This window comes from Astatotilapia calliptera, chromosome 19 (assembly GCF_900246225.1).
Source record: "Astatotilapia calliptera chromosome 19, fAstCal1.2, whole genome shotgun sequence".
Lineage (NCBI taxonomy): Eukaryota > Metazoa > Chordata > Actinopteri > Cichliformes > Cichlidae > Astatotilapia > Astatotilapia calliptera.
In genome coordinates, this window is record NC_039320.1 from 2,452,395 (window position 1) to 2,465,375 (window position 12,981).

At 39.9% G+C, this 12,981-nt stretch overlaps 1 protein-coding gene across 5 annotated transcripts in view; it reads right to left on the minus strand.

Moving 5' to 3' along the window:
* klc1a (kinesin light chain 1a) overlaps window positions 1–12,981 on the minus strand; it is a 45,070-nt gene that overhangs the window by 22,995 nt on the left and 9,094 nt on the right. For all 5 annotated transcript variants that reach the window (XM_026151832.1, XM_026151830.1, XM_026151833.1 and 2 more), the window contains exons 3-7: window positions 11,917–12,147; window positions 11,496–11,574; window positions 5,421–5,649; window positions 4,568–4,655; window positions 669–770 (exon numbers count right to left, since the gene is read on the minus strand). In XM_026151832.1, coding sequence (XP_026007617.1) covers window positions 669–770; window positions 4,568–4,655; window positions 5,421–5,649; window positions 11,496–11,574; window positions 11,917–12,147 — 729 coding nt within the window. The remainder of the gene's footprint in view (window positions 1–668; window positions 771–4,567; window positions 4,656–5,420; window positions 5,650–11,495; window positions 11,575–11,916; window positions 12,148–12,981) is intronic.

Sequence of the window (12,981 nt, forward strand, 5' to 3'; positions counted from 1 at the left end):
ATGAGTATAATCAAGTATTTATTGCACTCATCAGCAAGTTATCTGTGTATGTTAAACACGGTTAAATGCAGCTTGCTAACCAAGCTTGCTAGTGTTAGCTAATAACATAAATGGTAAATGGCCTGTATTTGTATAGCGCTTTACTTAGTCCCTAAGGACCCCAAAGCGCTTTACACTACATTCAGTCATTCACCCATTCACACACACATTCACACACTTAGCACTTCACCATCTCATAAACATGGTCACCACCCCCAAATAAAACACAGTGGTATCTAAAAACTAATGATGAGGCCTCGAAATGTGTCACATAGTGTCCATAGTTTGTTAAATCCAACAATAAACACAAGTGACTGCCACTAGACATGAAAAGCTAATACTGTTGTTAATTATGTGCAAAACTTAAAATTTAGATATTCTAAACAAGTTAATCTGTTGCAGTTATAGTAAATATCTGCTGTGTTGAAATGAAAAGCTGAAGGGACAAGTGGTCAGTTGCTGAGTGCTGTCTGAATATTTTAATTCCTACTATTCATTCTGCTGCCTCCAAATGAAATATTCTGAGTGAAGTCTGAAGTGTTTCAGTACAGGGGCACAAAGTCTGTCTATAAGTGAAAGTACTCGCTAGTGCTTCGACTCATCACAGTGTTTGATGACCTCGTACCCACCTTTTCTCTGATCTCCAGCGCTCTCTTGCACAGAGGCTCTGCTTCCTTGTACTTCCCTCTCTTCCCATACAGGACAGCCAGGTTATTGAGAGTTGCAGCAACCTGATAGGGACACAAACACATTTATTATCCCACAATGCTCTATTCTTCTTGGCCTCATAGACATGTTCACTCATTTGCACAATGTGTGGAACTGCAAGAGTCTACAACAGCAGAGTGGTGTCATTGGTCTGATGAGTGAGAAATTGACAAGGAATTAGAGGATGTGGGGAAACAGGAAGTGATTATGCCGGGCTGTAATTTGATCCAAATCAGCTGAGTGATGAATCTCCAACATGTGCACACAGGACGAGTGAGGGGAGACTGCAGAGGGGACCTGAGGTGAGCACTGATCTCTGATTCACACCAAGTTCTGGCAGCCATGTGAGCAGAGTGGGAGGAAACGAGAGGAAGGGCAGAGGGTTGAAGTGATGGGAGGAACGGGAGCTTATTCAGGAAGATGGGAGGAAGAGAGGGACAAAACTCCTACAGTTTGAGAACACTTTTTTCTGCTCTTTAAGACTTAATTTGTCCTCATGTCACAATCTCAAAAATGGTGAAAATATAAAAAAGAACATTTAGAGAACTTTTTTTTTTAAAGCAAAGGAGCTACAGATTATATAGTCTGATCACAAACCTGTCGATGATTAACCTAAAGCCTTCAAATCTTACAGACAAATTCACAGTTTCACATCCATGTTTTTTAAATCTTGTGTTTGTATTAAGAGTCATAAAGTCAGACACATACTTACATAATTATTTTAATTATAATTAGATTCAGAAAGCATTACGACACACAGACTTGACGACTAAATTTAGCATTATATCCACAGAAAGCAGAACACTACTGCGATTCAGATCATAGTGCTCATGTCTCCTGAACATCCCTGTCAGACTCAGCCAGATCCATGTAGAGCCAAAGTAGCAGCGTCAACGGGAATCTCAGGGACTGGACACTTCAGTTGGTGGGGTTTTGACCTCAAAATCAAGGTGTTTGTGTCTCTTTACAGTCGAAACCACAACTCCGCCTTTTTCAATTACCTCAGCAGATTGTCGCCTTTCTTTTTAGTGGCAAACCAAGAGCCAGTTTTCATAGTCCAAGTCCACTTTGACCTATGTATGTGTGTCGGTACATGATTTACCCAGAAGTTCACGACTGATTAGGAAAGAGAACATGACCTCAACATATTGTTTGCCCGTCAGGCTAAAGTTAGAAGTGGCTTACAATACCGCACATTGAAAACAGAAAGAAGAGAAAAGAAATTCTATAAAAATGATATGATTAAGAGGAAGAAAAATCACTATACTTAATCACATATCAGGTAATGTGTCAGATTTCGTCTGGGTGATGGATCACTGGGGTGAAAAAAATAAATTTAAAAAAAATCACTTTCTTCTTTGGAAAAAAAGGGGAAGACGTGGAGAGGGCTAACCTCTGTTTCACACAGTGAAGAGAGACGAAGGTCCGAACAGTGGAGACACAGGCCTGCTGGGGTTAACCTGCTGCATGTGTACAGTCACGTTGACAGAGAGAGGTTAAAGAATCTGAGAACAGGCCGGGGTAAATTATTAATGACACCCACGCTGCTTGTCACAGCCTTGGACAAACACATGCTACGGTATCATTTTAAATGTATGAGGTAGGTTGCTATGCTTTTTGTGAGATATTTGTGTGATATGAAGTAAACAGATGTGCTCTACAATAAATAATATAAAGACTGTAATAAAGTGCACTGGGCCAACCATATTTTCTATGAACCAGAAAAACGGTCTGAAGCTCCACAGTATAGTAGTTAACATATTCACCTAATGCAAAAAAAATCTTGGTTTAAGACTGTGAGGATACACAGCTTCTTGGGTTTCATCAGGAAGGGCCTCCAGGATTTATGGCTGCATGTGCTGAAGGGAAACTCATCAACTGGCCCAGATCACATTAAAGTACTGCAATAGAATAAACTCTATAGTGCTGTTTATATATTTTCCCCCAAATGCAAGTAAAATGTCTGCAAAGTTACAAAACCTGAAATCCATAGGGAGTTTTTCTCTCCAACAGAAAGTAATGCTCCTGAACTGCCCACAGTCCTGTGACTCATCTGTCACAATGTAACATTTGCATAATTGTTCCAAGCACCTAGTCTGGCATAGGGCTGCTCGATTATGGCAAAAATGATAATCACGATTATTTTCACTGAAATTGAGATCACGATTATTTGACGATATTTATTTAACCCTTTAAGACCTACTATAGAACCAAGTCCACCAGAGCTTATATTATTTTTTTTACATGCTGTAGTGCCATTTGTGGGAGCATTTCAAGTTGCTATACATCAATACAACTGTTATAGCCCATATTTTAATAATATGTATGCATTAAGTCCATAGTAATTACATAAATTGCAAAAAAGTGCAATAAACTACAAAAAAAATTGAAAATCGCTTTTGTTTTGTTTACATATATTTCTACTTGGAGAAATTTAAGAGGTTTATCCCTCAAAACTTTAAACACAATAAAGTTGCAAAAAATAGTTTCCCACCACAGGAAATTTATTTTGAGTGTCTTCATAGTTTTATTTTGGAGATACAGCAATTTTTATATACTGCAGGAAAAACAAAAAACAATCCTATGATGCAAATTTGCAAAGAAAACAGCATGTGCATCATTTCACTGTGGGAAGTGTTACGAACAGCTGATAGGAACGGCAAAGCGTGTTTCTGGAATATTATGTTTTTGTTCCTGCAAGCGCTTTTTATGCAATTTTTGCAAAGCTATATGTGGAAGGAAACCGTGACCGAGGACAAGCTGATGGCATCAGATGTAAGTACAACTCCTCCGGTTTCATATGCAAAACAAATTATTGCGCTAGCTTACACAGTTCAGGTTCTACAGGGATTTAACAATAGTTACGCAAAACGGAGCGTGCTGCTCTGACCGGCTTTAAAGGGTTAACAATGACTTTAAAAAAATAATATAAAATAGTGTGCAACACCACTGAAGTTTTTTTTTTTAAACTCTCTTTTCAACCAACGGCAGTCACTCTCCAAATAACTTCTGCTTAGCTTTCCGAGCTTCCCTCGGGTCCTCTTAATCAGCGGTCTCCAACCTTTTTTGCGCCACGGACGGTTTATGCCCGACAATATTTTCACGGACCGGCCTTTAAGGTGTCGCGGATAAATGAGGGAGGGGCTAATAATCGGCTCAGTCATTTTTAATGATCGTTGAAAGCCCAGATCGTAATCGTGATTAAAATTCGATTAATTGAGCAGCCCTAGTCTGGCACATACTCAAAATTTTCAGAAGATAATTTTTATAGCTAGAGCTAAAGCAGCTTCTCTGAGCTAAGCTAAGTGCAAAGACGAGAGTATTCCTGAATTCTGAAGAACCAAAGACCTAGCAAATTTGTCTTGTTGTTGACAGCAACCACTTACTTGGTGGAGAACTTGATGGTCCTAAGCAGTTTCAGAAATGATAATGCCATTGCATGAAAGCACTGAGCTCTTTCTACAGCAGAGAATGCTACCCTGTGTGGTTTTCCAACCTGTTGGTCCAATTACCTTTCACTCATGGTGCTAAGCTCTCAAAGAAGGGAAATCAATACATCCAACTATACCTACAATACTGTTGATGTGGCCTGAATGTCTTAACAAATGACTATATTTGTCTTCATGTTTCACCACCGCTGACTGTAAGAACAACCTCCATTTGGAAATAATTCATGCTGTGAAACAGTGCAACACATCTATCCCCATTAATATCAACGGGATTACACCGAAACAACAAAGAACATCATTCACCTGTCTAAAGCAAGAAATACAGAGCACAACAGAAGACCTACATGCAATGTATCAACAAATACACTCACAGCTGGATGGTCCCTGCCAAGTGTCTTCTCCCTGATGGCCAGAGCGTCATTCAGCAGGTTGGCAGCCTCCTTATATTTGTTCTGATCCCTGAGAGACCAAAGCAGACAGAGTTAGACTGAAATACAGACACAGAGATGGGCAGAATAACAGACAAGCACACATGAACACAAACATAAACTATGCTGACAAGTTCAACTAATGGGCCACCATCTTCAGTGGTTCCCACAGCCAGTGCACAAGAGTACTGACAACAAGTCAACTCATTGTTTTAGGTAACTAAATCAAAAGCCCAAGCTGATTGTTCAGTGGCTTAGATTTATGTAAATGGAAAAACATGGCAACAATCCTGTGCGACATTTGTCCAGGTTTTAGGCGTCATTCCTTTGCTCCTGTCTAGTTGGGCTGGAAAATTAACTTCCGTTACTGTCCTATAAATCTTTGTCAGGCTACGTTTGGCTTGTTCTGACAAAAGCATCCAGCTCTGATTAAGAAGCCAGTCACACAACACTTAAAGAATCCCTGCCAAAGGTTTCAAGAGACATGTCACAGTGTTGTGAGGGTGACAAAGTGTGCTGTTATTATCTCAATGTTAAAATCTTAGCTTTTTATGATATCTTCCAAACACAAGAATTCATTAAAAGCTGTTTAAGTCTAAGAGGATTTTGGAGTTTATGAAACAATGCAGACTACAAACAAAACTTTTTTTGAGCATGAAATTCATTCATTATATAGACCACCTCGCTTCAGTTAGCAACATGATCTCTTTAAAAACAGGACATCACCGGCTTTCATTAGAAAAAGATAAATACATAAAAATGCATGTGCATATTATTAGATGTTGCAGGAGTTTACCTGTAAACAAGGGCTAAGATATTAAGCATTGTGGCCACATCTGGGTGGTCGTGTCCTGAAGTCTTTTCCAGGTCTTCCAGAGCCTGTTTGCAGAGAGGCACAGCCACCTCATACCTGCCCTGAGACGCATACTGGATCACCAGGTTGTGGAGGGTCCTCAGTCGAGCAGGAATCTCGTATCCTCCCTGCTGAGCAGCAGCTGCTGCAGCGCTGCTGTGGGCTGGCTGGACTACAGACAAAAAATACAAAAGTAAATGAATTATTAATTAGGAAAAACCCATCACTGCACTGTATAGAAAATGATTGTTAAGTACAACCTGGTATTTTGTATCCGACCTATTTAGAGTAATGTGATATACTGTACACGGGGCTGTGAAAAGGTATGGAAAAAAAAGTTGAAAACATTTTCCTCTTTCCTGATTTCTTATTATTTTACATATTTGTCACACTTTCATGTTTCAGATCAAACAACAACAAAAAAAAAAAAATTGTCCCATCCTGTTAAATCATGAATGAATTATTTTTAACCCTGTTTTTCAGAAAGCTGAATCGAATTTCAGCAACCACACCGAGCCCTGATTACTGCCACACCTGTAATCACTTAACAGAACCTGTGTGACAAAGTTATCTCAAAAAGCAACACGTCACACCACAATCTAAAGAAATACCTGAGAAACAAAGTCACTGACATCTATCAGTTTGAAAAGTATTACAAAGCCCATATTCATCAATAAAACAAAAAAAGTCTCAGCAAAAAAGCCATCCATGGGAGAGTTCTGACTCCTGACCAAAAAAAACACCACAAAGACTCGTCTCACATTAGCCAAAAAAAATATCCTGATGATCCCCAAGACTTGGGGAAAATATCCTGTGGGCTGACGAGACAAAAGGTGAACTTTTTGGAAGGTGCGAATCCTGTTACATCTGGCATAAAACTAACATCAGTTTGCACCCAAGCTTAAGTGTTCTTTGGTTATGCAGCAGGACAATGATCCAAAACACACTAGCAAGTCCACCTCTAAAGGGCTATATATATTGATATTTATTATTCAAGTTGTGCTGATTCAGTAAAAGGATGTTACAGATGTTACAATCCCTGATAATGAATTGCTTCAAATGAAAAGAAACTCTATTCCAACCAGCTGAGCAGCAAAAGGCTTTGTGAGCTGTTTTGTAAAAATAAACAGTGTCGATCAGACCTCACCAGCCGCTAATAGACACTTCGGCTAGTCACAGAGAGACAGATAACCATTCTCGCATTCACGACCAATTTAGAGTCACCAATTAAACTAACCCCACTCACCCCATGTCTGTAGACTGTGGGAGGAAGCCGAAGTTCCCGGAGAGAACCCACACAGACACGTGGAGATCATGCAAATTCCACACAGAAGGCCAGATGGCAATTGTGTAATTTTGTGAAACTGCTTTTTCCAGTTCACAACATTACACAATTAGGCAAATTTGATATCCCATCACATGGAATAAAATAAATATTAATCATTCATAAATAGCAATACTGTAAACTGCAGTTCATTCATTTCATTAATATGGCTCAGATGGCTGAATCTTTATAACCTGAATGAGTCTGTGACTATGGATGACAGAAGAACAAAGGTTTATTAATAACAGGAGTTTAATAGAAGTTTTCTATAGGAGATGACGTGTGAAAAGAAAGCTGATAGGCTGGTTATGTGACAGTTTTCCTCTAAAATGAAAGAAGTATTTGAAACCAGTGGGTGTCTAAGATGATATAAAAGGGTCAATGCTGACTAGAGCAAACACAAACTGGCTGCCTTTTAACATATGTGCAACACAAACAAGCTTATTCACCCATAAACAATGTCCTCTTTTTCCCCATTACGCACAGCTCAAGTACCAGCTCCTGAGTGCTACATTTAACTGGGCCAGAAGGACATGACTGGAATGTCTCTTGTGATAAATAGTCTGTTTGTCTGTCTTTCTGTCTCTATATGCGAGTGTCTAAGAATGCATGAATGTGTGAGAGGTCAGGAAACCACTTGATGGGGTTTCTTATTAAAGGCAAGCAGTTCTGTATTTACTCTGAAGGAAAGCCAGTAAGGTTTTGAGTAGGAGCCGCCCACTGCAGTAATAACAATGACCACAGAGAAATGTCCGGGCACGAAGTGATTCCAGGTGTTCTGAAGTGCTGGCAAACCACAGCCTGCCTTTGCTGCTGTTCACAGGAAAGTAACGCAGTGACAGCAGAACAGAAACGGACAAAAAACAGCAGGTATGTAGTCAACTCACACATCTTCACTATGAGTCAACTGATGTCTACAAATAAACGCATCAAATCCTCAAAACTTAGAAACTGGAACCAGCCAACGTCTGAATAATGACCGAAAACACAACTTCATCATCAAAACACGACAAACCCTTGCTGGAAGAAGGAAGCAGAAGCGAGACTCCATCAATGTAAATGATTCTCAGCTACAAGTGAAGCGTGAGCAGTGAATTGTGTTACATGTGGACGTGTTACTGTTGACCCAGTTTGTTGGTATTCTTTACCGATTCTGACTTTGATTTTAAGATTTATTATTCACATGATTTTTGTGCACTTCTGTAAATATGTGGATGATGCTTAGCGCTTTGATTGACAAGGCAGTCATTTTCCATGCTTGTTAAGAGTACTCCCACCCGATTTACATAACCCCTAGCACTGTGTTGGAGAGTACTTGTTACCAAAGGGGGGAAAAAAAGTCACTGTGTCGCACTATGAAAAGTGCAGGATGCTCTATTTTTGGAGCCGGACCTCTGCTTTGCATGATTCTAGTTAAAATCTGCCCCAAACATTCACAAATATGCTGGAATATGTTTCAGGCTGTGACACTCATTTAGTGTCAACGCTAAGTGAGTTAAATGTAAATATTAGCACAGAAAAACATTGCGTAAGACCCTGAGTGGTTTAAAAAAGCAGGAATGTCATCACCATTGTCTTCTTCCTGCTGACAGCAATTTACCAAAACCCCACAAGCTTTTCAGGCAGTCTGAATCAGCTTGGAAAGGAAAGACATCTAATCTACTCCAGCACTAACCCAGTATCCACTGAGCTCATGCAGAGCCTCAGGCAGCTCAGTTTCATACAGAGAGAGGATTAATGCCAGTGCAAAAGGCATTCGATGAAGCACTGCGTCTCTGCGAGTTCAGTTCTGTCTCAGTCCTTTACCAGCTCACACCTGAAAGACTCTGGTTACTTCTTAAGAGTATTGTCTAGTCTTCATTTGATTCGATACAGTATGGGAGGTCATTTCTTTTCTGTAGCAGTTAAAGCTGCTGCTTCTCTAAGCTCCAGTCTTCTGCACATCTGGCACTTCATTTTCTCTTCATTTTAAATGTATATACATTGTCATCAAATGTAGCTACCTGACAGTATTTACTGTAAGCACTGATGTGGGCAGAAGCAGGAATTTGTGTATGTGTGGGTGTGTATACACAACATTTATGTGTTGACATGTGAATGGGTGCAGGTGTACTGCAATAACTGCATGCTCCTTGACCAACTCAATATAGACCCTTTACAGTGTCATTTGTATCTCACCATCTCCAAAGAGAAACACATTATTTAATAATTATGGAGTATTGATCTCAACATACATTTTTATTAAGCTTTATGATGCATAAAGTCTGTCTGGTATTACCCTTGTCCTTGTTCTCCAACCAATTTCTCGCTCACAGCTACATGCCATTAAACTCTCCTGTCTCATCATAATTCATTTAGTGGTGCTCACAGCAAGTGCTCTATCACCACCCTCCCAAGGGCAATACGCAAAACCACAATAATGAAGTGAGCGATCCATGTAAAGGAAATGCTTTTACTGTAAAAGATTTCATTAAATTAAATAGAATATGAATGCAGCGTAAATATCTGTAGTCTAGCTTAAGCGGTGGATTACAGCAGTTACACAGCACAAGAGGCAAACCGTTTACAGCCCAGTCTGTCAGCAAATTAGACTGGCTGATAAACTGATACCACACGGGATGAGGCAAATGGGGCAATAAAGGGGAAAAAAATGGAAAATAAAACCTTTGGGAGCAAAAAACAAATGTTTTTCATTAATCTTAAAACTGTCCCTGAAGTGGGGTCTCTTTAACCAGTGTTTTGGAAACTGTGCATTCATCAAATGCATTTTTTGGAGATCATCTCATTAATATTAATAAAAAAAATTTGAGTCAGTACAGCAATTTAGACAATATGACATGTAGGGATAGGAGTGGAGAACCAGTTCCTGTCAGTCCAATTTCTTGGAATTGTCACTCTCGTTTATCGGTTCCATTTGCACCCACACTAGCTGATTTCAGTTCATGTGCAGGAGGAGGAAAATACTGGCTCTGAATCCAGGACAGAAACAGCTGCATAATGCTGCTAACATAACTTCGGCTCTTTGCAAGCATCTGCAGAGGCAGCATGCTAACACTAAGCTTGCCAAGAAGCCAGAGTGATGCTGAAGCTGAGTGAATGCCGACCTCAGCCCAGGTAACAAAGTGATGAGCAATCAGGCTGTATCCTCCAATTCCACCTGTTCATGTTTCTACAGTAGAATCACAGTGGCGATAATTTTAAAGTCGTTTTGAAGTCATCTTTACTTTGTGTTGTTGGCTTTGTCTTCTACTGAGAGAGGCTTTGTGTAATGCTAAGTATTCTGTGTGTCATTATTAGGATAGAGATTTGTGTTGGTGTGTTGGCTACAGGTTTATATTTTTAAAGGGTAATTACTAAAAGATCCCTTTCAGGTCATTTTACAGAAGAACATGAAAGTGACATAATGAGTAGTACAACAAATTTCTTTCTCCCAGGAGTAATTAAGTAATGTAGTGCATCACTTTTAAGAAAAGTGTTCTTTGTGAAAATTACTTCTTTGAGTAACGAGAACATCCACAAACGTCAGAGTCGCTAAATTCTTATCAATTCCCATTCCTATTTTTTTTAACTACCTCTTGACATTTATTTAGTCCAAATAATTAATCTGGAAAATAACTATCCATCCATCTTCTGCTTATCCAGTTCAGGGTTGCTGAAGCCTATCACTAGCCCCGGACAGAGAGCAGAGCTAACACAGACAATGACTTTCACCTCACATTCACACTTATGACCCATTTAGAATTACCAGTTAAAATTGCCAACACAATCATCCCAGTAACTACTTATATTTGGACTGTGGGCGGAAGCCGGAGTACCTAGAGACATCCTACACAGACACAGGGACAACATGCAAACTCCACATGAAAGGCTCTGGCCAGATAATGGATTCAAACCACTGCTGTCTTATTGCTCTGAGGCAACATTGCTAAGCACTGCGCCACCAAACTCCCCTGGAAATTGACTATAATAATGTAATATAAGATACATAACATGTTACCAAATAATGGATGATTAGTTCTTATGGGTTCCTCTTTTTACCATGATATAACAAACATTTACATTTTAAGTCCTTTCTTGATATCCAGAGCCACAACTTCACTGGCTCAACTAGGTCTTGACTAATGGGGCTTTACAGCCATAAAGCTTTGTGGTCTTACATCATGAGCTACTGAAAAGACCAGCCCATCTAACAGTGAGCAAAAGGCTGGTAACAAACAATGGCAGCAATAAAAAACTGGCGCATACATGTTTGAAAGAGAGTGGTACTTGGACACACAAACATGCTCACCACCAGAAATTGTCATCATGTATTACACAATTTATCTGACTCTGGAAACATCCACTGATTCAGCTTCAGTAAATTACAAGACAGCTGCTGATGCAAAGCTCTGTTCCCATGGCGATCTTAATTTTACAGCGGTAAAACTGTAGAGTCTATCAGGGATTAAAAAACTAAAACTACATGTCACAGCATTCAGATGCCACTTTTTAATATGGTGGAAACAGTAGTTTACTTACAGCTCTCACAGCTCTCTCTTTCTATAGTTGCAAAAGTATTTAGGAGTTAATAAAGAGTGTGCCACTGAAATCTACATCCCAAGCCCAAAAACTATATTTCATATTTGGGTCCAAGGACAAGAAATTGAGTGAAAGTCTCTCAAAGCAGAAAGAGGATGAAGAAGTACAGCACTTACTGCCTGGGGCTTGATCATCCTGATCATCTGGGAAGAGATCATCCAAAGTCTCTTTGGTAGAGTCTGAATCCTTTTCTTCCTGAAAGGGGAGAGAGGAAGAGAGCAAGCAGGATGATCAGTGAAGGGAGAGAGGACCAAAAGCAAAAAGGAGGAGATATTGCTCATGAAATAGCTGAATGTTTCTAAATGACGAGAGAAACACTGCCAATCTATTAGCAGATAGAGTCATTTTGTAGTTTGGGTCTAGATCACACATACTTAAAACGTGTGAGATGGTGTATACTGACATCTTTTGATTGTATCTGCTTTTGATAAGGTGCTTGGGGGGAAAACCCCCCAAAATATTGGTTCCAATGATAAGATGGTCACGCATATTTTAGATAAAAGCATCGCAACACATTCTTAAGCCCTGAGCACTCACAGAGGGGGACAAGTCCTCGTCGTACTTCTTCAGCTGGTTCATAAACTCCAAGTGCTTCTTTTCCTCCTCCAGCTGAGCCACGCTCTGCTCGCTCTTCTGCAGTTTCTGCTGTGTCCCGGCCAGCTCGTCCCTTAGCCACTGGTTCTCCTGGCAGAGTCGCCGTACCTGTACCCTCAGCTTCTGCTTCTCAGACTCAACTGAGCTCAGGTGGTTTGAAAGCGCCATCATCACCTACAAAGAGGTGGCGGTTATGTTGCAATGTCTGCAATCATACAGACCCTTTTGTATTTACAGTTGGGTTTATCCTCTCATAACAACATTTACACTAATATATGTAGTAGAAGGTTGTCTACTAAAACAATTCCACCAAAGCCATGTGGATGGTAGATAGTAAAGCTATCTAAGGGTAAGTGTGCACTTGCCATCACAACTACATGTGTGTCCACTAATGTTAGAGTGAGGCACTTTGGGTAAAAGCATACAGTCTAAGGTGAAAGGCTCGGAGGGCTGTAATTAGATGAGGGGTGTTTGAGCAGGAAAATTACACTTTACCACAACTCCAAGCAAAAATGCTGGAGGTAGAAAATTCAGTCTGTGGGGTGTGTGCACGGTGTATTGTATATTTATTAGACAAAGCTTGCTGGGAGATGGCGATGAAAGGCTAAAGCATCAACAATGAATCAGCGCTGACTCATTCACTGCTTGTGAAATGAAATGTGAAGTGAAATGACGAGAGCAAATATTCTGCATAATTTCAAGGCTTTAAAGCTTCTATATGTTCTTTTCCCCAATCGACCAAACAAAAAGTAGAATTACAAGCTAGAGAGAAACACTCCCGTGTCAAGAGAATTCTAATGATCTAATCCACTATGGACTTGAATATATTTTTACCTTTTACTGTGTCTATTGCAAGGAAAGATGGTGTTCAGTAAAGGCAAGATTCTTGCTGTTTTCACTGAACTTGTGATATTAATTATCCAGGTGAAAACCACCTGCTGTCCTCTGCTGTCCTTTCTACACAGTAGAAAGTAGAAAGAAGAGAACCTACTATCCTTAAACTTAAAA